Source organism: Mustela erminea, chromosome 21 (genome assembly GCF_009829155.1).
Source record: "Mustela erminea isolate mMusErm1 chromosome 21, mMusErm1.Pri, whole genome shotgun sequence".
NCBI classification, from domain to species: domain Eukaryota; kingdom Metazoa; phylum Chordata; class Mammalia; order Carnivora; family Mustelidae; genus Mustela; species Mustela erminea.
Genome location: NC_045634.1, coordinates 36,720,119 through 36,747,671, shown reverse-complemented (window position 1 = coordinate 36,747,671; position 27,553 = coordinate 36,720,119). Strand labels below are relative to the sequence as shown.

The window sequence follows — 27,553 nt, the reverse complement described above, 5'->3', positions numbered from 1 at the left end:
CCATGGCAACCCTTACATAAAACACAGCTGAGTTGGTAATTTCACTCCAAATTCAATGAAAATAAGGCTAATCCTATTATTGTTCTTAACCATTTCCCAAGCAGCTTCTACTGAGAGTGCCCTTGCTGGTAATTTATGTCTTTTAAAAACAGATGATTGGAAAATCGTTATGTGTCGGTGCGCGGTACGCTCAGCCTTCCACGCTGACCGACTGTCTCGGCTCCGTGACCCTGCGCTCGAGAGGGGCACACACACCTGCACACACACACACTGTCCTTGGGATCTTCAATGGTAGAGATAATACATCTTCTAAATATGCCAGTCTGAACCATTAAACATTTCAGAGACTCTCAGTCTAAAATTATAGTAAAATAATAGTCTTTTTTTGGGATAAGCCATATTATGCACTTGTATCAATCTTAAAAGGGGACTTCAAGTGGCTCTTCTGTATTTCTAATGTGTTCCTCTGTTTCAGTAGTGCTTCAGGAAACGCACGTTCTCCTCTGTAGCCTCCACTGACGAGTAACTGAGAGATGAGAGCTCCGCTGAAGAGTGGTCCCAAGGCCATGTCAGGATAGTCCGTTTTTAGTTATGATCAACGCCCAATGTCACCCCAGTACGTTCTGTCTGCACCGACCCTCCACTGACGCAGCACGAGTGTGCACTTGCCTCTCAGCTGGTTCTTGTCCCCTGTGGTAGTAACCTGTTCAAGCCTTTAGGATACAACCCAAGGTCCCGACATAGAGAAAAGGTAATTCTGCAAAACAGCACCGAGTCCAGACCCACATCGTCCCATTACGGGGGCTGCAGTGGAGAAGGAAATGTAACTTGGAGTCAGAGGGCTTGAGCTTAAGCTCTGCTCTCCGCTCCTTCATCCGTCAAAGCTAGAGAATACTAACAGGTACCCCCAGGACTTTCCTGCCAAGCCCCTAGGACAATACAAATCATCATATGAATACAGTTACGAATGCAACTCTAACAGCAGCCCTGAGAGAAAGAGCACGTTGAGCCAACGGGCCACCCCATTTGTTGGACCAGAAGGAACACAGACTGGATCCAAGTTCCCACCAAGAACTTTCCCAACGACTGCCGATGTTTTATTTATTTATTTGTCCCCAATTTGTACACAGATCATCAATCTTGGTGCCCTGGCAAATACCTCGCTATATTTCAGAGAGCTGGAAAATGCTTTCTAGCCCGATTCCAGACACCAAAAGATGGGCCAATCTCCTGGCCGCCACACCAATTCTCACTCTGACAACGACTTGGAATTGTTGCTCTCGGGCTCCGCAGGAATCAGTGGCCCCATCTGACATTTCAGACAGAATTCAATTTTCGTTCACCTCTGACCCCATCCGCACACACTTTTCTGAGTCTGATATTGAAGTGGCTGGGACAAGTAGTGGGGAACGCAGCGAGAGAGACGAGAGAGTGTGAGAGAAATCGGAAGGGATAAGCAAAGAAGAAATGAGCAACAAGTCACAACCCTCCAGCTCCTGCCGCCATCTTTTATGAAAACAAATGAAACGAACGCTTTTGCCTCTCAGTCACAGTGTGTTTGCAGGAGCCAGAAGCCCTTTTGGAGAGTTGTGCCTCCTTCTGATTTCATACGCCCTATTTTTATTTCAGACCTCGGCATGGACATCTGCACCTTCACGTTTCCTCCCTTACATAAACGAGGTCTGTTTGGCAACAGCCGTCCCCACCATGGGTTCTAAAATCATTGTCCGAGATGCCTCACTCTCCTCCTCTCTGTCCTGACCTCACACCTTAGCAGCAAGATGGGTGGTCCCTGCCCACGATCTCTAGACTCTCTCATAAATAAGATCTTTCCCACTAATCATATAGTTTCTGAGAATCACTCACCATATGTTTTAGATTGCAATGAATTTCTGAAAACCAAAACAAGGCAATTTTAAATGCTTAAATCACTGAATCTCTTATAATGATGGATGGAGAATATGGAATTAATAGATATTTAACGAATGAACTCAAAAGTTGATTTAATAGTCCCCCTATGCCATTTAAACCATCATGTGATCTGTCCAAGGTCATAAGGCAGAACTTGGCCAAGCTCGGAGGAGAACCCAGGGAAGCCAGCTTTAGGTTCCCAACTTGTTTCCACTAACGCTGATGTTACACAAAGTGAGTCAGATACGATCAACACATTCTTGAGCGGTTAAAACTGTGGAACACAAAACAAACAACAGGTAACTTGTTCAGCTTTAGAGTATCATTTCAGATGACTCAAATGTAAACAAAGCTCAGAGAGGCTGTGACTGTTTTTCTCTTGAGGGAATGTCTAACATAATCACGGCATAACTCAAGTACGGAAAGTGTTTCATCCATTAATATGAACCTCTGCTGTGGGTCTTGAGCCTCAGAAAGTAAATTTCCATTTCAATAACTGGTTTAAAACAGATGGTCTAATTTTATAACAGGTTTCATGGTTGATGGTTTTTCATACTTTAACCTTTATCCTGAAAAGCAGACTTTGACCCATCAAAATATTCACAATCACTCAATTCATATTCTCCTCTACCAAAGCATGTATGGCCAACATCTCTGAATTACACCCTCGTTGAAATACCCATATATTCAAGTTGGCTCACCACTCAAGATCTGAAGTAGAGAATTAATAGAATTTTTAAGATACTAAGGAATGAAATAATTAAAGCCAATTCAATTCACAACAAATAACTGAATTTGAGACATAAAGTCTTCAAACATCTATTCTCTGAATTTCCCCTCTTCCACTGCATTTATGGGCACAACTAATGCGGTTCGTGCAACCCAGTCCTGGACCTAAATCCACTGTAATTGGTTAGACTCACTTTTCTTATGTGTCCACTAGCACACACGCCAGAGAAGTGATCCTCAGTCGACTAATTTTATATCTCTGTCAGATCACTATTTATGGTTTGCCTCTGACCCTCCCAGGTGCAGTGTCTTCAGGAAGGAAAATTAATATGCTCTCCTCTGTCTGCGGCGGAGCAGACACACGATTGGTAACATGACATTTCCAAATGACCATCGTCTAAAAATATCTGCTTACATTGACTCAGCTCCAGAACAAACCCAAAAAAACCGGCTTAGCTTACTTAGTTGCCATCTTTGGAATGCTTTACAAGGGTCCCAAATGAGGGCATGTTAAGTACCCATGCCCATGTGCAGATAACGTCTCCAGCTCCAAAGATGAGCCCAAAGACATCTTGGATACTTTGAGATCAGTTACAATATAGATGACCTTGGTCCAAATAGCAAAGCAAGAAAAGAACCACTTACGTTTGCCAATGAATGTCCAAAGAAAGCCATCTTATAAAGCCTCTTGTTGGATCTGGGGGAAAGACATTTCTTCCCCAGAACTTACCATATGGAGGGGGCTTCTGTTCCACTGATCTCTAAGAAGTCGTATCCTTCCTCTAGTTGAAAGTCGGTGAAGACTAAGGCGATGGTGTCCCCTGGCTCGGCCAGGATGGTCCAGGTGCAGTCGGCGTTGTTCCCATATTCCGAGGGGAAGTGGGGGCTGGAGATGGTGCTGCTGGTTCCCCGCAGGGTCCCTCCACAGGCCCCCTCAGCTGGCAGGGGAAGAAAGAAACAGGAAATCAGGTCTCCAGACAACCCCATACACAAGTACGTCTACATAGTATCCCTCATGATCAGCTACCAATGCTTTCTGAACTCAAAATGGATATTCTTACTATGACAAAGGTTTCTTCTGATTTATTAATTTAGCTTTATGAGAAAACTTTTAAAAATTAAACAATTACACTGCACTAATAACTGAATTTTCACTATAGAAGAGAATTAAATCATGGCTTTTCTAATATCTGGACTGTGTATTGCCACACACCTGATATTCGCAGACAGCTTAACAAAATTTTCAAAGATTTCCTCTGACTCATAGAGATGGAGATAAATCAGAAACATCTTGAGATTTAAAAGTATGGAGATAGGGGCGCCTGGGTGGCTCAGAGGATTAAAACCTCTGCCTTCGGCTCAGGTCGTGATCTCAGGTTCCTGGGATCAAGTCCCTCATCAGGCTCTCTGCTCAGCAGGGAGCCTGCGTCTCCCTCTCTGCCTGCCTCTCTGCCTACTTGTGACCTCTGTCTGTCAAATAAATAAATAAAGACTCTTAAAATAATAAATATAAGTAAGGAGGTAATTCGGAAACATTTTCAGATTTAAATGCATGCAACCATCTTTTATTAATTCACTAATATGTGGCTTTGAAAATACAATGCTCTTAAAAGTAGTCATCACTCTTATTTTTCCCTATAGAGTTTGGAATGTATATTTGGTTTTGAATTTCAGATAAATTCTTGACTCATATGATAACAGAGACGTATCAATTCATAAAAACCTTCTGAGTAAGAAATAGTTGCATAAAGAAACCTTAAAGTGGAATGACTTGGAAAGTGGCAAGTAGAAGATCAGGGATGACAAAGCGCATTTAAGATATAAATAAGTACTGAAATGTGCATTGGAGGAGAAAAAGTTTTGGAAACTTGCAAAGTTTTCCATGGAGTAAAATGTACAGGCTAGAGTTCAGATCCTCGATCACACAATGCTATGTACATAGGAAACTGTAACGCAGGGTAAATAAGTATTTGTAAAATACTTATTTTAAAACCTGTCCGTGGGTATCTTTCTTTCTTCCCTCACCTCCTTCCTTTTTTCCCCATTGGATAATTTCTACCTTAAGAGCATATTTAACACTTATGGGTGTTGGTGCTGTAGAAGGAGCGACGCATAAAGTCAGCACACCGGCTTGAGAGAATTTGCCTTTAGTAACTTGTGTGACTGGACAAGCTCAAGGGGAACAGATATTTAATTTGCTACTAATAAGACAACAGAGCATGCAAACATATTATTCGCTCACCTATACGGACATCTCTACAGTCATATAGTGATATAGCTTTTCATATATGGGCATATCATAGATACACATATGATCATTAATAACATAGTGCAATTCTATTTGATACATTGGCTTTATTTCTCTAATTGTATCATATGCTGAAAATGGAAATAAAGAGAAAATTACCTCAATATAATGCAAAAGAGTCATAGCACTCCTATTAGAAAGATAAATCATAAATGAGTGAACTTAAAAGTTATCAAATCCAGCACTGTGACTGACTGGTGGAATGAAAGGCATGAATTTACCTATGGCCCCCGAGATTGCATAAATGCTTTGTAATTCAACTTGGTAGCGAACAGCCCCCCTTCCAAAGGAGAGAGGGGAAAAACCCTTATCAAATGATACTGGGTTTTTGAAATGGTATCCTAAGCTCTGAAGCACTGTTTATGATTTAAAAGACGTTCAGGGCTGCCTGGGTGGCCCAGTCCTCAAGTCTCTGCCTTCAGCTCAGGTCATGATCCCGGGGTCCTGGGATCAAGCCCCACATCAGGCTCCTGACTCAGCGGGGAGCCTGCATTTCCATCTCCCTCTGCCTGCTGTTCCCCCTGCTTGTGTGCTCCTGCTCTTGCTTTCTCTGTCAGATGAATAAATTTTAAAAAATTCTAAAAAAAAAAAAAGTCTTTCAAAGAGGTGTATTTATACATATCACCTAATAGAAATACAGAAGGAGAGTGATAGAAAGAAGTGTGCTGGTGTCCTGTGGGAAGGTACGTTGGCAACGTTCCCCAGACAGAGGTGATACTGCACCGGTCCGACAAGAGCGCTTGCAGGCAGCACCAACCAGCAGCTGTGGGTGTCCGCGGTCGCTCTACAGCCCAGCTCCGGACTGGCCCTCTAACTCCCTCCCTCTAGTTGTGTGCCTGCTGGAAAGTCTGATGACCTGTGCAAAAGGCCTACGAAGCTGGGGTGACACGGTTGCGCCAGGGCCTCCAGGAAGTGGGTATATATGAGCTGCCATGGGGGATATTTTAACATTTCAACGGCTGATGGAGCTGTGTTGGAGACTCCCAGTGGAGAGGAGCCCAGTCACACGACCTTCCCGCTCAGGGACGCATCCTTCTCCCGTGTAGCACGAGAGTGGTGGAGGGGAAGAACCTCCGTGGTCTCATTCTTGATGCAATGAGCCTCAAAGCTTAGACGGGGGTATGTAGACATTGCTAGCACCCGCGGTGATGGCTGGGGCACAGCATGGAGGACCAGACGGCCAGGAGCTGGGCGTGAGGGCTACAGCTGCTCCTAAGTAAGCAGAACTTAGTACTTCTCCAGTTCCAGAGGAGATGGGCGGGTCCGTTACGGGAGTGAACAAGTGTACAACTGTATGGCGAATTTGCTGGAAATAGGAGGAGATGATACAAGGAAGACAAAGAATACAAAATGGAAATAAAGAGAAAAAATTAAAGAAACCGGCCGAGATAAAAACATATATATTTGTCCTAAACCTGCAAGCACCATTGTGTTTTCTCTGATAGACATTTTAATGCCCGCAGGATAGCTTAAAATGTACGACCGTTAAAATCACGTCAGCCTAAATACACATAAGATGTTAGGGTTTCTTAATGTGGCATTTCACGTGAACTGTTACAAAATTCTGTGTAGGTAATCTGATTGAAATCTTGGCGAATTCAGAATTAAGCCCATAAAACAAAAAAATATTTCATGACACTCACTGACTAAAAACTTAAACCACAGAAAGCTCTCTTTAGTAGAGAATATGGTAGAAACCTATTTGTGGATGTTTATCTATGTGTGGAGGAATATTTAAAAGCAATTGCAATGGCGCCTCAAATGTTTCTCCAACAGAATATTTTAGCTCTTTATTTTCTTTCCTCTTTTTTAACAATTTTTTCCTAAACTATAACATTTTACTCATCTGTACACATAAAAGCATTTAAGGAAGAGTAACATATCTAACATATGAGAAGAGTAACATATCTAACATATCTAAAAGCATTTAAGGAAGAGTAACATATCTAACATAAAAAGAAATAGTTTTATTATTAGATTTATAAAAATCTACCACTAGAATGATGTACAGATAAAACAACTGAGTTACCATCTTCCAAAGTATATTTGGCCTTAGAAAATTTAATTTTAATTCATTAATTTTGGAAATCATATTAATTGTGAACTTCAAGTACAGCTGCAAGAGATATTAAATTGCCTTCTTCTAATATATCACTTAATGATAAAGGCTTTGTTAAGTAGAAATGGGAGCCTCTCTCTTAATGCAGGCTGTTATGAGGACCCAAATACACAGGAGGATTCGGGATATGATAAAATGACCATCATCAGTGGTGGGAGAAAACTGTATTAACAAAGTGACTAGGAAAAGAGAAATTTGAAAAATCATTTAGAACAGCCTCATAGAAAATACATAGAAAAATTAAAATGTTTGGAGTATAAAATAATAGGTAAAAGAGCAGAATACACTGTATTATCAAATAATGTATTAACTAAACAAAAAGTATGCTATTAAAACAAAAGAAACATTACTATAAATGAACCTACCTATATAAATAAATTGTTTTCAAAATAAATCTAAAAAATAAAATTCAAAATAAAAAACAAGACGATGAAAAATATTTACAACATAACAAAGGGTGTCATTTATACTTATTCGACTCACATTTTTAAGAACAACTGATTGAAAAAAAGATTGTGAATGGCAATTTTAGTAAGAATGAATGTCGTGAAGAAATCCTAAACACAGGCAAAGTTCAACCTCTCGTTATCAGACACTAACATTAAAACAATGGCGAATACTTAGTTTTAAAGTACATTTTTTAAAAAAGGAAAATATCTAAGGGTAAAACTGATACCATGCTTTGCTCCTGCATATGGGTAAGTGCACTGATGTGAAACTGTCAGGCAATTTGATGATACACCTGAGGGATGACACACAGGCTGTTCGTGTCTCAGGCATGTTACTCAACTTGGGGTCTTACACATATTGAATACACTTTAGGTGCCCTCTTGATTTTCCATATTAAGTCCTTTCCTTTATCTGGAGCATTTATTGAATCTTTTCAATACGTCTGAGAAAAATTATTGTTGCTATTCCTATCTTGTGTTTGTCAAAAGAAAGATTCTGGCTGTTTGTGAAAAACACACAGCTAGAAAATGTTAAAAAAATCATGAAGTATCAGTAAGATCAACTGCGTGGCATTAAAATTAATCAGTATAAACATTATTGCAAATCATTACAAACACAAGTTCTGCTTTACATCAAAGCAAAACAAATTGGCCAGTATTGAGGTGTCTGTGCATCAACACTTTTAACGGCACTTTCCAGGGACACCAGGGTGGCTCAGTCAGTCACACAATCCTTCTTGGTTTCCACTCAGGTCATGATCTCAGGGTCATGACATCAGCTGGAGTCAGGCTCTGTGCTCAGTGGTGGCAGGGGGCGGGGTGTCTGCTTAGGATTCTCTCTTTCCTTCTCCCTTTGCCCCACCGCCCACTCGTGCACTCATGCTCTAAATAAATCTTTACAAAAATAAAAAATAATCACTTCCCGGCCTCACTTCCTATTTATTACCTGTCCCTGCTTCCTGAATCACCTCCCAATTAAATTGGTTGCTCCTGAGTCTGGACCCCAGAGTCTGTGCTCATGGGACATGGGCCAAAAAAGTCTAGGTGTGACGGTGAATTTGATGTTCGACTTGTTTGGGCCACAGGAGCCCGGGTATTCAGCGGGGCGTTGCTCTAGGGAGATGTGTAGGAGAGCTTCCAGAAGACTTTACCACCTGAATTTGCAGATACAGTAAAGCAGATCGGTCTGTGCAGTGTGGGCCTCACCCCATCCCTTAAAGGTCTGAAGCACAAAAGGCTGAGGACGGGAGAAGAGGCCCTCTGCCAGCACGTCCAGGAGCTGACACATCCACGTCTCCTGCCTTCCGGCTTGGATTCTGGCTGGAACGTACCACCACTGGGCTCTCCTGCAACTCCCGCTAGACAGTCTCCGCAGTGGCATCAGCATCAGCACATTCCTCACAATAAATCTCTTTATGTTCCTCAAAGTCTCAAACTAAATCTCAAAAGCTTGTATCGTATTACATTTGCTTTTGTTTCCTACTATCTATTACTAAAAAGTGCCCCAAAATTATATGAAAGGAAATTGGACTTTCCTAGAGAAATGGCTGTTGTCTTCATGAAGCCTGAGGGGGAGGCAGTCATTTATCTGTGATCTTTCCACTGTGCTACGGCAGTGAGTCACCTCAGCCTGTCTTACAGCCTCAGGACGGACTCGACTGTAGCTCAGGACCTCCTTGTTGACTCAGTTTTGTTGTGATCCGTAGCAGGAGAGTATCGCAGAGCGGCAGCCTGGTCGGTCCAGAGTCTCAGAGACACTCTCTCCATAGAACGGCTCCAATTAACACGCAGAGACACGGCATCACACGTCCCTGTCCTGGTGTTTAATGACACGACCAGTTTCCGAGGGAAACATCTGAAAATCTGAGATAGCCACCACTACAGGAATATTGACGCATAATGCCTCTCCAGGCATCCCCTCGGGAAGGATCCAGGAATGAAGACGGCTCTAGGAGGAGAGCCCTGCATGGGACTATGAAAGCTATCTCCCGTGAAAGCCCTCGCCATTTTTAAATTATCACTGAGAGAGGACACGGTCATGGCTTCTCCACCTTGCCACAGTGGATACGCTGGGCCACATCATTCTTTGTTCAGAGACGATGCCCCGCGCATTGTGGCACACCTGTAAGCATCCTAGTCTCTGCCCTTTAAGTGCCAGAAACATCCCCAGTTGTGCTGACCAAAACTGTCTGCAGACATTGCCAAATATTCTTTGGGGGACAAAATCGTCCCTCACTGAGAACCATTTACTTAGATGAATGTAATTAGAGCTTTTTTCAGGTCTTTTCATTGGTACTATATAGAACAGGAAAAATTAAATAGGACAAATTAAAGCCATTAAAATGCTATGGAGTGTTCTTTCCTTGAGTCAAAATTAAAAACCAATCAGTATGTGGCTTACTTGAATGCATTAAAATACAGAGGAAACATACATGGCATTCGCCCTTAAATAGTCTGCTTACATATAATAATTTAAAAGAATTAGTGTGGGTACAATAGTATTTGAAAATGGTCTCATTTTGATACACATCACATAGATTTTTCTCACATAAATTTTTCTCACAAAGAATAACCTAAGTATATAAACTTAATTAGGAATAACTCTCTAAACTAAACTATTTTATCTCTAGAAAAACCAAAATAATCAATAACAGTAGAGTAGATTTATTGTCTTTGTTTTAATATATCTTTAACTTTAGGATTAGTATTTTGATGGACAGTATGTGTGTGACATAGGTACCTTACTTCTTTTATATGACAAATTATATTTTTCAAATACATAAGTCCATAATTTCTGATGCGTTTTCACAAGGCAGGCTTCCCCCGCCACAGAAAAACTAGTAACAATACAAAAAATAGTAATTAAACACTAATATTTTATCTCTAATTATTCATAAATAAAATACTAAACACAAGTACCTTATCCAAAAATTATACGCAGGACTCTCAAAAGGAGAGATCACTAGTCACACACAAAAAAACTTAGAGCCACCGACTTTTGGAATCATCTCTCATCACCATTTACACACTTAAGCACGTGGACACAGACACACTCACACGCGCACACGCAGCGGTCCTCGGTACCAACCCCTCTTCTTGCCGCCACCCTTTCTCAGCCATCTGTTCCACCCAAACCAGCCAGATGGATTCTTTTAAAATTTAACTTTCATCTTAACATTACCTGCTCAAAACCACCACACTCCCATGACCACTCGGAATCAAATTTACGTGGTATGTGATCCGATTCCCGGTGCCCACCCCACCTGCCCGGTGCCCCTCTGTCCCCTACCTTTGCTTCACTCTGTTCTAACCAGGCGGCCCCCTGGGGCAGAGCCATGCTTCTAACCCAGAGTCTTTGCTCCCCTTGCCCCTGCCTGAGACAGGTGTCCCCCTCCTGGGCCCCGTTCTCCGACCCCTGAAGGTAAACCAGCACCCACTTCTGGTCACTCCCGTCTCCTCTCCCTGCTCTGGTTTACTTCTTAGCACTTGGCTAAGTGCAAAGCATTGGCCCATAAGCTTTATGGGCTTATCTTTGGACTGGTGTCCCTGGTTCTAGAAGGCAGCCTGAAACTCGTGAGCTCTCTCCACGCTCTGTCGCCGAGCAAGGAGGCCAGCCTTCTCCGAGCGGCGGCAGTTACACGGCGCAGGATCCAGTTACTGGAGGGGACCCCAACAACTTGTATTTCTGGGGCTATGTGTGGCATCCTAAGACCCCATTTCTAGAACCAGCAGTAGAAAGTGGGCTTAGTTAGAGAAACAGGGGGCTTTTTCAAGTATAAAGTTTGAACAACTGTCTCAAAAACCTCAAGAAGCCAGCCTCCAAGCAGAGGTATTTCAGACAAAAATTAATTGCCAAGAAAGTTTTATCACTGCAGCAATTCATGCGGGGTTTGGTCGGCACGTTTGCTTGGCTTTGTTTGTTTTCAGCAAGTCACAAGACCAGGAATGCTCATTTTATACTCAGCAGAGCAGCGGGGAAATTTCAAGAAGAATTTATCTCAAGAAGAGATAAAGTCAAGGCAGGCAGAGAAAGCAAATAAATCAAAGCCAAACATTGAGGAGACTGGGAGCAAGCTTCCTGAAACCCGGAGAAATTCATCCGAGTCCCACGGCTAGCCACCTGGTGGAAGCTCCGAAATCACCCACACAAAGGAAAATGTATTAAAACAGATAAGTAACTGTTAAAATAAACTAAATTATTCTAGTCGATATTTAAATAATATAGTGATATTGGTATAAGCTAAGCTCCATGGATATTAATATGAATAAAATACATCAAAATTTTACTTTAATATTAATTTTGCTGTACCAGAGGGATTGATCTGGAAGCTGACAACTGGGAAATTTGACATAGTAAATGGTATTTATATTCCCACGGTGTCCCACCTCTCTTTATTTTCTTTCTTTCTTGTTTTTTAGTCCGTTAAATGGATTAAATGTCCATGAAAATGAAGGCAGGTTCTAAAGTGCCAGGTACATGCCTGACTGTCAAAAGGGGTATACTACGAATATTTTTTTTTTCAAGAAAATAAGGTGCATTAACGCTGAGTCACTTCATTAGTTTACAAATTGTGCTCTTAGGACGTCCACGTAAAGATTACGAGCAGCAAAACAGAGTCCGGCAAAGTGGGCTTTGACTCCCGTGACAAATTTCAATCAGAGTAATTATTTCTTTAAATCACTTTCCTATATTGAGGGTTCACAAAAATCTTTCATTTGAAAAGAAGCTTCTACAGCTCGAAGGAGTCTGAATGCCATCAACTTAATCCAAGAAGAAGATAAGGTTTTTAATAAAAGATGTGTTTGAATCTAGTGATTTCTGGAAGTGGCAAAAATAATTCTGACTGTAAGCAAAAATCAGAGCGCACTCTTTCCCTTGAGGAATTTCCAAACTTCCACAAAGTTTCATTCTAAACTCTAAAAGTATTATATGCCTTGCCTGGGTATAAATGTTGCTAGGAATATATCTTAAGGGCATAATTCAAAATACAGAATAAAACATTATTTAGAGACATGCCTTACCATATTTATCATGAAGAAAAATAGAAACCATCTGAAAGTTTAACAACGGATACATCATTAAAGTACGCTGTCTCCGAACCACAGGATCATGGCTGATTTTACCAAACATTTGTGCGATGGTTTAAGTAAATTCCTGAGTTACAAAGGGCAAAATGCAGGGTATACACTGGATGGGCAGTCTCTGGACAATTTTAAAATTGTATGGACAATTATCCAGGAGAGGAAAAAAAGGAATACACACATAAGCGCACACCTAATGTTCAGTTTCTAATATTAGGAGATATCTTCTAGCATCCTCTGCCTAAGGCTGTGTAAACCCCGGTGCCCGTCACAACCCTGAAGTCAGGGGGTCTGGGTCTGAACGGAGTTTTCCCACTGGCTTTTGGTGACAAGGTCTTCCCTTCTCTGTGCCTCAGTTTATGTACCTGTAAACAGAGAGGATGATGCTCTCTCCACGGATACTCACTGATTCACAGGCTGACGTGAGGGTTAAATGCATTATTAGCTGTAAAGTGCGAGAACAATGCAGGCGAAAACTGTCTTCCCCATAAAAATAGCCATGACTAGATCCTCCCACTTGGCAGACAGCAATCAGTCAACCACAGTTCATTAAATTATTTTTGAGCATTTTCTCGTAAGTTTTAAAAGATACGCTGCTTTGGGTAAAGACTGCATTTCCCAAGTCCACGTGCTGCTTTCCCCAAAAGGAAGGGCTGGTCCCGAGGGAGAGAGTCACAAAGAGCTGAAGGTCGGGGAGCAACTACTTTCCCAGTCTTCTGCTGCTCTAGGGCCTGGAACGAAGGGCGGCCCCAAGTCTACTTGTAATGTTCTCATAGGTACCACCACTTATGTTGTATCTGAGACCATTAAGACATTATCCTTTTAAATCCTTTATGTTGTGGCGGCTGGGTAGCTCAGTGGGTTAAAGCCTCTGCCTTCGGCTCAGGTCATGATCTCAGGGTCCTGGGATCGAGTCCCACATGGGGCTCTCTGCTCAGCGGGGAGCCTGCTTCCTCCTCTCTCTCTGCCTGCCTCTCTACCTACTTGTGATCTGTCTATCAAATAAATAAATAAAATCTTTAAAAATAAAATAAAACAAATTATTAAAAAATAAATAAAATAAATCCTTTATGTTTGTATATGGTCACCGGAAGAAGTAGTGGTGTCCTGGTCACCCCACAGCCCCACAATCCCTCAAAGACCTATGCATCTCACGGGTTTGACCTCCTACCCTTCCCAAGCTCTTGACTCTTCCCCTAGGTCCTGTGAAACTCAAGGTCAACTATCAGTAAATGTTCCTACATCTTATCCCTTCTGAGGCAGCTCCTATTTCTGTAGAGAAAACCCAGATGTCTTCTGAGGTGGTACATCACCTCAACGCTTCCCACATGACCAGCGTTTGCTGCCACGGCCAGGTACTGCTGGCTCTGGCACTGGATAATGTCTTCACCTATGTACATCTCATTACTATTTCCAGATAGTTTATTTTTTCCTCCCTGTAGGGCCCCAGCTTTGAGACTCTGGTCCCCAGAATCCAACACCTTCGTCCTTTAGTCGCCTGCAAAATTCCCAAGGCATCCTCATTCCTCCTTGGATATGCCTATCTCTGGCGCACGGCCACTCTGCCCAGCTCCGTGCTTGGTCTTATTCTTGATTTCCGCATCCGTGCTGGATTGTCCTTCGAAGACTGGCTTCTCACGTCACTCACCACCTCTTCTCCAACCCCAGCTCCAAACCACCCTTTTGTCCCAAACCCAGCCTTCCATCTTTTCACCATGACACCTCATGGTTTTCCAGAGCTGCATTTTCCAGAGCTGCATTCCAGAGCTGCAATGTCCTGTAATCAGACCCCCATTTTCCTGGACACCTGGTCTTCAATGACTCTGTGGCTTCCCTGGACCTTAGAGTTCACTGATCTTGCCACTTTCCACTCATTCCTTCATGTCCTTGTGTCTCCTCTTGCCATCCTTAGATTTCCAGCCATTATTTAACTCTTTTTCCCTTGTCCTTGCTGAAGTCCATTGTCAATACCTTAGGTTCAAACTTGGGCCAAATCCACATTTATTCCCGTGTAGTTAAATATGGCTGGAGAAAAAGCAAAACCAGAAATATGCAGATGGGTCTAACTTTAAATCGATGACCAAATCCACACTGGCCTTTGAGATGGCATTCTTCCTTCATTTCCATCAGTTTTGAGTCTTCCTTTTGGGGGATGGCCATTTCATAGTCCCTTCATTCTTTGCTTGCCAACATGCCCCACCATATTCTTATCCTTATGTAGTGATTTCAGTGTTCTGTTTAGTAAAAATAAAATACAATCTAAAGAAATGTTATAATCTACGGATACCCCATTTGATCCCCTCCTTGTACTTGTGCTCATAAAATATGCACCCTGTACACACCAGAAAGATTCCTCCCAGTGTTAACATCTGTGTGTGTTCTTGCTTCCATCCCTGATCAAGCTCCTAAGCCCAAGCTTCACCACTCTCTCCTCTCTCAATATGATCCTTTTCTTTAAATTAGAGAATTGTCCTCAGCATAAAACATTTTATAATTTACCCCAGTTTTCTTAAAGAAACTACACCTTGAGTCCACATCTCCCTCCGGATTACACACACACCTCTAGTCTTAATTTGAAAAAAAAAAAAAAAAAAAAAAAAAGTCCCTTTCCCAGGCACACATTTCTAAAAAAAGTGTCTATAATTGAAATCTTTGATTTTTTTTCCCATCCTCTCTTGAACCCACTTGACTCATGATTTTGTCCTTCCTGGCCCACTGCAGCTGCTCAAGGAGCAACAAATAAATCTACAGTCAGTTCTCATGTTACATAAGCCCTCAGCAACACTGGACAGTCATCCATTTCCTCTTCCTTGAAATGCTTCTGTTTTTCCACTAGACTTTTAAAACTTTCTTTTAAACTTTGAAATAATTACAAATTCACAGAAGTTTTCAAAAACTGTAGAGTGATCCCTTCTCTCATTTTCAACCAGTGATTATATCTTCCATATATGCTACAATAAAAATGGCACTGGTACAATGTGTACACACATTTATTCACTAGGAGTCTTAGGAACTACTCTTCTCAGGCTTGCTCTGACCTTACTGGCCATTTACACTCAGCCCCACTTGTGTTTCATGCCACCCTCCAATCCTTAGCACAATGCCCGAGTTTCCATCGCTAGACCATGTTCTTCCCTGACTGCATCCATCCCTTACGGGTCTCATCCAGGCCCAGCTGCATGGGTTTCAGCTCCATCTCTATGCGGACAGTCCTCCAACTGGTCTTTTCCCAGATCTGTCAATTCCAGATCTCTCTCCTGAATTCAGTGCCATGTAACCAACTACCTACATGATGCATCCATACGGATGTCTAAACAGCCTTCCAGACTCACACCCAAGTCACCCTCCTGATCCTTCCCTTTCCAAATCTGAAATTTCACCAACATCTCCACTTCAACAGATAGCAACTCCACTGTTCCAGTGGCTCCGTAAAAAGGTCTTGGCATCACCCCTGGCTCTTCTGTTTCTTTCACATTCCAGGAGTACAGTGCTGAAGAACCCTATTGGCCCTTTCTTCAAACTATGTTCTCAATCCAGCTGGATCTCGCAGTATGCCTATCACCTTGCCATCACCTCTCAAAATAACACCTCTCAATCTGAATATTGAGATGGCTTCCTAACACGTTCTCTGATTTTGTCCTCCCCACCAGATTCTCTTCTCAACAAAGCAGCCAAGTAATCCTCTTAAATTCTAAGGCAGATGATGTTAATTCTCAAAACACTCTAATGCCCTTTCATATTGTTCACAATAGAAACTAGTGTCCATGTGTTGGACCACTTCTTTGACCTCCTTTGTCCAGCACACCATTGTCCAGTCTGCTTTGGCCATACTGGCTGCCGTCATTGCTTGTTCTCTCGCTGTGTGTGCTAGTCTCCAGACCAAAGACCTGGCTGCTTCCTTGATCTGGACCACTCTCTTGATATTCCTGTAGGGTTTACTCTCTTAACCTCCACAAGGAGTCCAAGTGAGGTTGGTTTTGCCAAAGACAGAGGTTTCTCGGGATATAGGACTTTAGGTGCCAAAACTGGGACAGCCCTGGAGCAACCAAGCAGCTGGTCACTGCAGCTCTGAGTCAAATGTCACTTATTACTATTAGATATGTGACGTATTCGTTTTAACTCATCTCTTTATGTATCTATGTTATCGATTCCCAATGAAAAACAGTATTTTCATGGCAGCTGGGATTTTTCTTCTTTTGTTCATTTTGTAGTCACAGCTTCAGAAACTAATGGACGCAAACTACAGCTTGTGGACCACATTTGTCCTCATGTTTTATATATAAAACTTTATTGGAACATGGCCATGCCTATTTGTTTAGGTAGTACCTATGGAAACGTGTCTCTACAATGACTGACTATGGTAGCTGATAGAGAGAAGATATGGCTTGAAAGACATAAAATATTTACTACCTGACCCTTGATAGGAAGAGTTTACTGACCCGACAGGAGTGTATCTGAACACTCATAGGTCCTTGATAACTAAGAGTTTCATTAAAGAATGAATGACTGAATACAAATAGTAAACAGGCATGTTCTACTGGAAATTAAAAGACAATTAAGGCAACTTCAGGACATCATTTTGATGCTACTAAATTCTCAGCAAATTAAAAGTAAATACTAGCATAGAAACTGAGAGTAATTGTGGAGAAACTCCTTGCGGCATGGAATTTTGTTGAGCAAGTGTGCACGGCATAAATAGCATTCTTAGAACTCTGTCCTTAGGAATGGATTAAATAGAACAAAAGCAAAGCTATATGTACAGAGACACTAATTATAGCATTATGTGCTGCAGCAAACATTGGAGACACTCATTATGTTCAATTATGGGGAGAGAAATAACAATTTGTATAATTTTGAGGATATTGAGAATAAAATGCTATCAATTAAAACTTAAAAGTTTATAACACTAATCTTGCAAAAGAAAAAAAAAAGTCATATGCTCTATGATTTTAAAATCCGAGAGCTTCTCAGAGCTTGAGCTGGTCTCCTGTGGTCTCTGTTCTCTCTCTGCATCTCAGCTCTTCCATGCTAAAGTTTACAGTAACCACAGCAATTATTCATGTGGTGCACTTTGAGCATCTTATGGAATCCTTACCAGTTCCATGAGAGTCAAAGTATTAGCCTAATGCGGCAGATTCAGAACCAGAGGCTTTACAAGCAAAGAGCTTGTCCGAGATGTCCCAGCTCGTATGTGACAAAGCAGGATCTCCAGCGTTGATCCTTCCCACTCAGCACGCCCATTACTACCTGTCCCAGTGAACAGCATTGACCGGGGGCGGGGGGGGGTTGCGGTATTTATATGAGCACTAGTCATGCTCAGCTCTATGACTGAATATGGAAGCCTGGTATAAAATCACAGAAAAATACTATAAATTAACCCACAAAATTGAAAAATAATTGGCTCATAGACACCTGTGATTATAATTTAGAGTTGTTACAAGATGGTATTTAATGAGATAATGTTATTTAAAAAAAAGGCACTTAGGGGGCGCCTGGGTGGTTCAGTGGGTTAAGGCCGCTGCTTTCGGCTCAGGTCATGATCCCAGGGTCCTGGGATTGAGCCTCTCTTGGGATCGAGCCCCACATCAGGCTCTCTGCTCAGCGGGGACCCTGCTTCCTCCTCCTCTCTCTCTCTGCCTACTTGTGATCTCTGCCTGTCAAATAAATAAATAAAATCTTAAAAAAAAAAAAAAAGCACTTAGCAGAAAGCGTGTAGCAGACTGAAATGAAAAACACATGAACCAAATTTACTATAATCTTACGTTGACACATATTTTTGATACCTCTTTCCCCCCTCTATTTTAGTAAGACTTAGACTTGTTTATTGCACAGTATGCAAGAAAACTACTTAAAACAAAATTGTCCAAAGCCATTCAAACTTAATTTAGAGCCAGGTTTCTTATATGAAGATTGTCACACTCAGTCTTACTTTGTAATGTGTGGTCCTGACATGACAGATCATTTAAGATGCATTTGATGTTATTTCGGTAACGTAACTGATAAAAACACAGCTGTGTTTTAAATGTCACAGAATTTATAGCTCCCATAAGAAGCATGACTTCTCTTCCTTCTCCACCCCTCCAGCTACTTCTTCCGAGCCTCTCTCGCACCCCATCACCAGCCATGGAACGTCTGCAATTAAAAAACCTTGAGTGACATTTCATAAAGCACTGGCAAGTGACATATTGTTATTTCCAGTCACGTTATGGGAGGCTTATCAATTAAAGCAATCTGCAGCCCGAGACAGCGCCCCACGGACCGCAGGCGTACGTTACTGAGTCTGTTGAATCGAAGGTGCTCCTGAAACCGGTTCCTGGTTCTGCACTTCATGGCATCCTGGCTCACTATCGAGCATCCATTCTTTGAAGGAAAAATGCAACCACCCCAAATGGATAAAATCAGTCATCTCTTTAATAAAAAAATTTAAAAAAATTAAAAAAAAAAAAACCCTAACAGCTGTCATATCCGGTATGCTTTAAAACCATCACATAATACTGACAATGTGTTTTGACACATTTAGGTGAATATTTATCTTAAATGCATGTGTTCAGACAGAAACAAGGTTAGACTTTATGGAAGCTCAGCTTCCGATACTCACGCATTTGCTATTATTTGTAATAGTTGACAGATCATGCTTCTCAACAAAACAAAAGCAAACAACCTCCCCTTCAACTTTCCCCAGGAAGGAGGCAGCAGTCGGCGGGACGTGTAAAAGGCATGAAGAGAGAACCAGCTACAGCACCAACCGTCTTTGTAGCCTTGGAGAAGATTCCTTGCATGTCAGGGAATTCAATTCCTCATCACAAACTATGGATCTTAACTTCAAAATTTAGGACAATATAAATTAGTGGATATAAAGTGCCACGGAGAGTTGCTCTGAATAAAATGGTTCGCCATGCTGTCTCTCCTTCCCCATGGCTTTCCCTCTTGAGCATTTCACAGTTACCTTAAAAGATTCCACTGGCTGGAAATAGAAAATAAAGAAGGGACAAGCATTGGCCAAATACCTCTCAAATATTTTTGTATCTTGCCCCAACTGCCTCCCAAGGGGTCTCTACTTGGAGCCAGAGCGCCTCCCGCTTGGCGCCACACTGAACACACTACCGGGCCCCATCTGCTCCGTCTTGCCTCTCTGGCCAAGGTGGGGGGTTCCTGGGACAACAGGCAAAGGGTGAGGTTTGGTAAAGGCCCTAAAGTTGCAAGGAAGAGAGAAGAAAAGAGGTTTGCACCAGCTTAATCCAAAGAAAACCTTCCCCAAAGCAGGAAGGCCATCAGACTGAGAAAACAGACCACTGTCTGCTTTGTTCTCTCCAAGGTTGATTTACTCTGCAAAGAAACAGCTTTCACAAATCATATTTAGCCTTTACAATAAAATATGAGAAAGGCCTTATAGCCAAACAGCCCTCTACAGGCTTAAGGTTCTCTTGAGCTAAGCTTGCACAAAGTTTTTCATTTGCAACCCTGCTAGTTACTTCCAGGGGACATTCTGAAGACTGGGTGGCTTCAACCCTTGGCACCTCCACAAAAGACACAAAAGACCCAGCACCACTTTCCCCTCCTGGCCTCCGACTGCCTTTGTTTTTCTCCTTTCTGGGCCCACAACCTCTGAAAGGCCTGTGGGGCTGGAGACTTCCTCCAGTGCTGCGCGCAGGGGCGGGTGGAGCGGCGGAGGACAGTGAGCACTCTCCCGCACTGTCGTCTCTCCGGGGGGAAACTGAGTCACCTGCTGATTCCGACAGCACATCTGCACAGAAGCCGTGTTCCCCCTGCCCCTCCCCAGGTTTTTCAGGCAGGGCTCAAGCACCGTGTTCTCAAGAAGAGAAGGTTTAATTCAAACTCAAAGTGTTTATTTCCAAACGAATACTTAAGATTCTTTTTTTTTTTTAAGTTTTTTTTTTTTTAATTTATTTATTTGACAGACAGAAATCACAAGTAGGCAGAGAGGCAGGCAGAGAGAGAGGAAGAAGCAGGCTCCCCGCTGATCAGAGAGCCCGATGCGGGACTCGATCCCAGGACCCTGAGACCACGACCTGAGCTGAAGGCAGAGGCTTTAACCCACTGAGCCACCCTGGTACCCCCTTAAGATTCTTTTAAAGACGTTTATTTTTCTTGTAAATTAGAAGGGCACTGGCAGAGCCCTGCGAGGACAAAGGGCATGAGAAGCCCAGGTTCAGATCCTGCCTCTTCCTCCTGCTACTCGGTGACCTCAGAAAAGTCACTTCACACCTTGGTGCCTGAGACTCTGTAAGAAACAGGCCCTATGGACACTTGGAACTTGAACGGTTGCAGAGAAAATTAAATGCAAGTATATACGTAAGGCATTATATGCAAGTATATACTGCTCGCATTATTATATATTATATATATATATACAATATTATATATATATATATGCATTAAATGCAAGTATATACTGGTCGCAGCTAGAGATTTTACCATCAGTACCACAAAGTTTTCTTAAAACCTTACATTTTAAGTAACGAAACTGAAATGTCCGTCTCCTGAAAATGAATGCTGCTCTACTTGCTACCTATTCAGATATTTTGAGTTTGATTGAGGATTCCCTTAAGAGAAAAAAAACTCTAGAAAGAATCTACATCTGGAACATCGCTAACTCTGTGTTCTCTACCCTGTCACGCTATGCATATGCGTTTGGATATTCATGTGTGTGTTGTCTATGTGATTTCTGTCTTACCAATGCATTTCTATTTTTAAGCCTTTAGAGCGAGAGATGAGCCTACAAGCAAAGGGAGAGGCAGAGGGCGAGGGAGCAGCAGAGTTCCCACTGAGCTGAGAGCCCCACACAGGGCTCAGCCCACGATCTGGAGATCATGACCCGAGCCAAAGGCAGATGCCCCAACCATCCCGGCCACCCAGGTGCCCCTTGCCAATGCGACCCATAGGATGGAATGACCTGTTCCTACGTGGGCAAACCTCCTAGTAGGCCCTTCATCTCTCCTCCGTCTGAGCCTCCCCTCCATTCAATTTCTCTCCTTAAATCAGCCTGACAGTTCTTTCTTTTTTCGTGCCAAATATTATCAGTGATGCACGAAGACCTTCTGAGGGCTGCCACCACAGAAGTCCCACACTTTACGTGAATTTACTTTCAGATCGTTTGCCATCGGGCTTCATTCAGTTAATTCCAGAATCTGATGCTGCTTTTAAGACTGAAGGCAGAAGGGATAGGAGTACTTATAGGAGTTTATAGAATTTCATAAATTTATAGATTCATATTTATAAATTTATAAATTTAAAAATTTATAGAATTTTACTATGTCAGCTTCTTTGCTAAGCACTTTACCTGGATTATCCCACTTCATGTCTACACCAGATGTATGGAATAGGCGCTTTTACACAGAGAAGGACATTCAGGGCAGAGAGGGGGAAGGGGTTTGAGCAAAGCTACAGCACAGGGCTGGCGTGAACACACCTCGCTCCCAGGCAGCAGCCCCGCCCCTGAAACCCTACTCTGCTTTCTTCGCCTTCTTTAGTGCTGAGGACTTTGCAAGGTGCCTTGCCTAGGCCATTTCCCATAATTCTCATACGAATACTGAGAATAGCACCTTTACAAAATATTTGCTTTTTCTCTTCATAACATTGTGTAGAGATTGGGTATGTGGCCTCTGGTGCTAAGCCACTGGGTCCAGACATCACCTGTGTTGCTTTCTGGCTGTGTGAGCATCTGACTGTAGTGTATGTAACAGTTTACAAATGGGAAACTAGACCCCAGAATTAAATCTAGCTTTTCCCCTCCCCAGAAAGTCTTCCTTTTATTCATTCATACTTTTGAGATTTTATTTATTTGAGAGAGAGAGAGAGGGAGAAAATGAATGGGGGGAGGGGCAGAAGGAGAAGGAGACTCCTAGCAGAGCAAGGAACAGGACATGGGGCTCGATCCCAGGACCTGGAGACCATGACCTGAGCTGAAGGCAGATGCTTCCGCTACTACTGGGCCACCCAGGCGCCCCCCACCCCCACTGGTTCAGACTTTTCGGTCCTACATGCACAAAGCTGTTTCCAATTCTTTGCTTACACCGCCAGCTAATCTGCACCTTCTTCAAAGTTTTCCATAATCTTCATTCATTAGACCCAGTGTCATTTGCTCCAAGTCAGACGGCATCTGAAATGAGGTTCCTTTTGAGAAACCTTTTCGGATCAATCAAGAGCTAGCTCCCTCTTATCTCTTGCCTAAACTAATTTTAAAAATAGACTCTACTTTCCGATACCATTCAGCTCAAATCTGCTTCAGCACTTGCTGCGGAGTTAAGGGAAGAATCCCAATCAGACCACGACACAGATTTGTGTACTTCAGACCCATTTTCTTATCAGTCCTTATCACGAACCTACATCTCTATACTGAATCTACATCATAAGTGAACATGAAGCCCGCTCAGCAGCACGACTCCACGTGCGTTGACAATCCGTGTGGCAGGGACAAAGAATACTAAAACTCCTCTGCCTGCAGAGGAAATCTGAGCCCTTGGAAACAGCCGTCACCAGCCTATGTGGCAGATGAGAATGTGCAATACGGCTTCCACACTGAGGCATGTTGCAACTGTGACATACACACCAGGTTTTCCAGAAGAGTGTGGAAAAAACACAAACTACTTCATTAATAGTTTATGCCGATCATGTATTGGGAAGTTCATCTTTGGGCTATGTCTTGTTAAGAAAATGTATTAAAATTAATTTCACCTGTTTCTTTTTACTTCATCAAAGTAATTAGTGGGAAATTTTAATGACGTGTGACAGCTCATACTTGCATCATATTTCTAGGGGAAACACTGTTCTAAACACTGAGGAACTGGGTTTTATTAGGCATTTGACAGCTGCACATCCCTTTAATCCCTGCAAAGGTGATGAGCGTCACATCCCCAAACAGCCACATCACACCCAGAAGCAGCTCTGAGGTCCAGCCTAGCTCATCTTGAACAAGTGTGTCTGTGGCGTCTTTCTACACCGAGTGTGTTATCTTTCTACCCAAGAAGATTACAAATATAGTTTCTTCCCTCAAAAAAAATCTTTCACATGTGTTTGCTTTCTTAAAAACCTCTCCATTTTCTCTTTTGACATATGCCTAGGAAACATGACTTTTTTAACGTGAACCGAACCCTTCAGTTACAAACGTCAAAGTCCACTTGCCTACATGTGTGCACATGCGTGCATGTGCGTGTGTGGATGTGTGTGCAGAAAGAGAAATCACACCTCAGCAGAAGACACTAATACACTTAAAATGACCCAAGAATGCTTTAACACTTCTGGGAAGAGATGCTCTCCGTGTATAAGTTTATACTCATCTCCAGTGTCCATCAATGTGGACGCAGACATGAACACTTGCACACGTGCTCAGGCTTCAAGGATTTGCCTCTGAAGCAACAGTTCTTAAGAAGCCATTTGAGGTGAACCGATGAAAGAGGAAGACACTGGATTTAGGAACGAGCGGGCAGCGTGAGCAGGGTGGTGACGGAACAGCCTGGGAAGCCAGTGCAGAGCGCTTAAGGGACAGTTCAGGGAGCAGGAGCCCTTCCCGGGCAATGGAAGTACAATACCTGGGAGCAGTGGCAACGAGAGGCTTCAGGAAGGACAGAAAGCAATGGTCTGTGAACTGTGAAGCAATCTGGTTTACCAGAAAGTCTGTGGCCTTCAGGAAGAAGAACAGAGTTTGCTCCTAGTAAAAATTCAAATATGTAAAGTAGAAGACATCCATATTATTTTGACAACACATAAGTTTTACTAATGCACAAGGGGAAAAATAGAGATAATTCAAAATTTTAGGACCAATGGAAAGCAGTCGTGGCGCGACCAGGCCAGCCGTTTACCCAATCTGTCTCTTCTTCTTCTGACCAAGGAAGATCCAACGCCTCACCTCCTTTCTGATTAGGTGTGAACACAAGGGCTGAGTCTAACCAACACGATGGACATGCAGGGACGTGCTCTACTCACTCCAGCTTTGTCCTCCTGCTGCCAAGTGCATGGAGACAAGGCTGGCAAGTCACGGAAACCCAGATACACAAGCCCCCAGATGATCAATTGTATCAGAACCAGTTGCTAGTCAGAAACATTCATGTGGTGGTAAACATGCGCACACAACATTTGCGTTGGAGCTTGCTAATAGGACATTAGCTAAGTAAGGTATAGAAAGCAGCCTTGGTCCAAATGTGAAACAAAAGTAATTATGGCATTATTACGAATAATGAGGCTGAGAAAGAACTCATCTGAACTCTGAGTGGCACAGAGGTTGTGATATTGGATTATAGAGGAGGCAACGTGATTACAGGCATAATACTTAGCTCGGCAGTGGAAAAATATTTACATAGTTATAATAATATGACTGTTTATTGCTTTTCAGCCTTTAGACAAATTAAGAAAGACTTGATTATGATTATAACATAAAATGTAAATGTGAACAACTGTGATATTGCAAAAGTTCTACTACTGCCGAGAGAATAAGACAAGAGGAAAGGATCAGAAGGTCCACCAGAAAGGGCGAGGCCAGCTACCTACTCTCTGCTAGTGCCGTGCCTCCTTTCAGCTTGAGCTCTATCCCCGATAAAGCCTCACCTAGGCCTTTGGTTTTGGGGTCTGGCCTTGTTTCTAGCATTTTTGGCCATCAGACATCAATTCTGGGAGCAGATTTTGGCAACCGTGAAGAGATCCTAAGACAAGACAGGGCTCAGTGGGGTTGAAGAGACCGGACGTGAAGCTCTGCTGGCTCACTACTGGGGGCGGACGGCTGTCCCAAGGCCGGACTAGGATGCTCCAGGATGCAGGCTGGGGTATCAGTCCGAGGACCGCGGTTTCACAAAGCACCAGTGAGCGGCTGGCGTTGCCTGTCACTACCAACCAATCAAGATGAAACCCTTCCAGCCAATCAGGATGAAGCCCTTTTCCGGCTTCCCCCTACGGTTAAGTAGACTGGGAACCCTAACAGACTATTCCACCGTGAAGCAGAGTGGGAAGGTTCTCAGTACAAGCAGGGCCTCTGCTCTGTTCGGAGAGACAGCATCACTGCTCTCTGGCTGTGCCAGGCCTCGCTCAGCTTCAGCTGTAGCCCCACTAAAGCCTTGCCTGTGTCTTTGGGGAAAAAAAAAAAAAAAAGATATACTGTGTATTTAAATTTTTAAGATAATAGGCAGAAATCTGAATTAGGAGAAACAAAAGAAAATGTACAGAATTTTAAAAATAAATTAGGACAAGCAAGATGTAGATGAGTATAACATCTTAATACTCAAAGCAAAATGTCAATTAAAAATTGGATAAAAAAGAACAGTATAACCAGTTATAATAATAAAAAAGTAGTCAAATGCACATGAAAAAAGTGCTCCACATCACTCAGCATCAGGGAAATACAAATCAAAACCACAATGAGATATCACCTCACACCAGTCAGAATGGCTAAAATTAACAAGTCAGGAAATGACAGATGCTGGCGAGGATGCGGAGAAAGGGGAACCCTCCTGCACTGTTGGTGGGAATGCAAGCTGGTGCAGCCACTCTGGAAAACAGCATGGAGGTTCCTCAGAAAGTTGAAAATAGAGCTACCCTATGACCCAGCAATCCCACTACTGGGTATTTACCCTAAAGATAGAAACGTAGTGATCCGAAGGGGCACATGCACCCGAATGTTTACAGCAGCAATGTTCACAATAGCCAAACTATGGAAAGAACCTAGATGTCCATCAACAGATGAATGGATCAAGAAGATGTGGTATATATACACAATGGAATACTATGCAGCCATCAAAAGAAATGAAATCTTGCCATTTGCGACAACATGGATGGAACTAGAGCGTATCATGCTTAGCGAAATAAGTCAAGCAGAGAAAGACAACTATCATATGATCTCCCTGATATGAGGAAATGGTGATGCAACGGGGGGGGGGGGGGGGGATTGGGGGATGGGAAAAGAATAAATGAAACAAGATGGGATCAGGAGGGAAACAAACCATAAGAGACTTTTAATGTCACAAAACAAACTGAGGGGGGCCGGGGGGAGGGGGGAGGGAGAGGGTGGCTGGGTGAAGGACCTTGGGGAGGGTATGTGCTTTGGTGAGTGCTGTGAAGTATATAAACGTGGTGATTCACAGACCTGCACCCCTGGGGATAAAAATACATTATATGTTTATAAAAAAATAAATTTTTTTTAAAAAGCAGTCAAATGTTATCAAACTATCTGTGGCATAATGGTAGTTTCAATGGGGTGTTTCTTTTCATAGTAGTTATTATTATAGTAAGTAATAACTATATTAGTTACTATATTACTTACTATAGTAAGTAGTAAGTTATTACTATTTTTTAAATTATATGTATATGCCACTTTTAGTAAACAAATTTTAGTAAAAGCAGGATGATAATCAACTGTCTTCTTATATTGTCCAAGCCCCAAGTTTATAACCTATGTCAGCACAATTTGAAACCTCCTCTCTTTCATTACAAGAGTAACCGTGTTTCCCCTGCCTACATCTCAAGGTGACTGCAGATACAAACAGGTTCATGAATTTATGGACTTCAGCATATTTGTAAATTGAAATTATATAAATGCCATTGTTAGATGCCTTTCTATGGGAGTTCATAGGAGTTGTGCACATGTTAATACAGACTAATCTGTAAAATGCAGAATAGACAAAAATAAGATATTTAAGACCGCTTATAATTGATAATGTCCACAGCTATGACTTCAGGGATCTCAGCTCTGTAATAGCTGCTAAAAGTTATTTTATAAAGCACTTTGCAAATACAAAGTGTTCCATCATTGAAAGCATTAAGGCACATCAAAGGTGATGTTTAGCAAAGAAAGAGCATGCATCTTTGGCTGGAGTGGACTAGCGTGTTCTTGGAGCTGGCTTATTTCAAATAGCACACGCCTGTTGCAACTGCCCTGTCATTTATGCAAAACATAAAACAAAACTTAAGCTATCTTAATCTCTTCTATGCCCAGCCATAGCTAATTTCCCC

General features: G+C 42.4%; 1 protein-coding gene across 1 annotated transcript in view; it reads right to left on the bottom strand.

Annotated features, from left to right (window-relative positions):
* Positions 1 to 27,553, bottom strand: part of CSMD1 (CUB and Sushi multiple domains 1) — a 1,941,062-nt gene that overhangs the window by 969,903 nt on the left and 943,606 nt on the right. Inside the window, exon 5 of the mRNA XM_032328946.1 lies at positions 3,371 to 3,578. Within this exon, the coding sequence (XP_032184837.1) occupies positions 3,371 to 3,578 (208 nt within the window). The remainder of the gene's footprint in view (positions 1 to 3,370; positions 3,579 to 27,553) is intronic.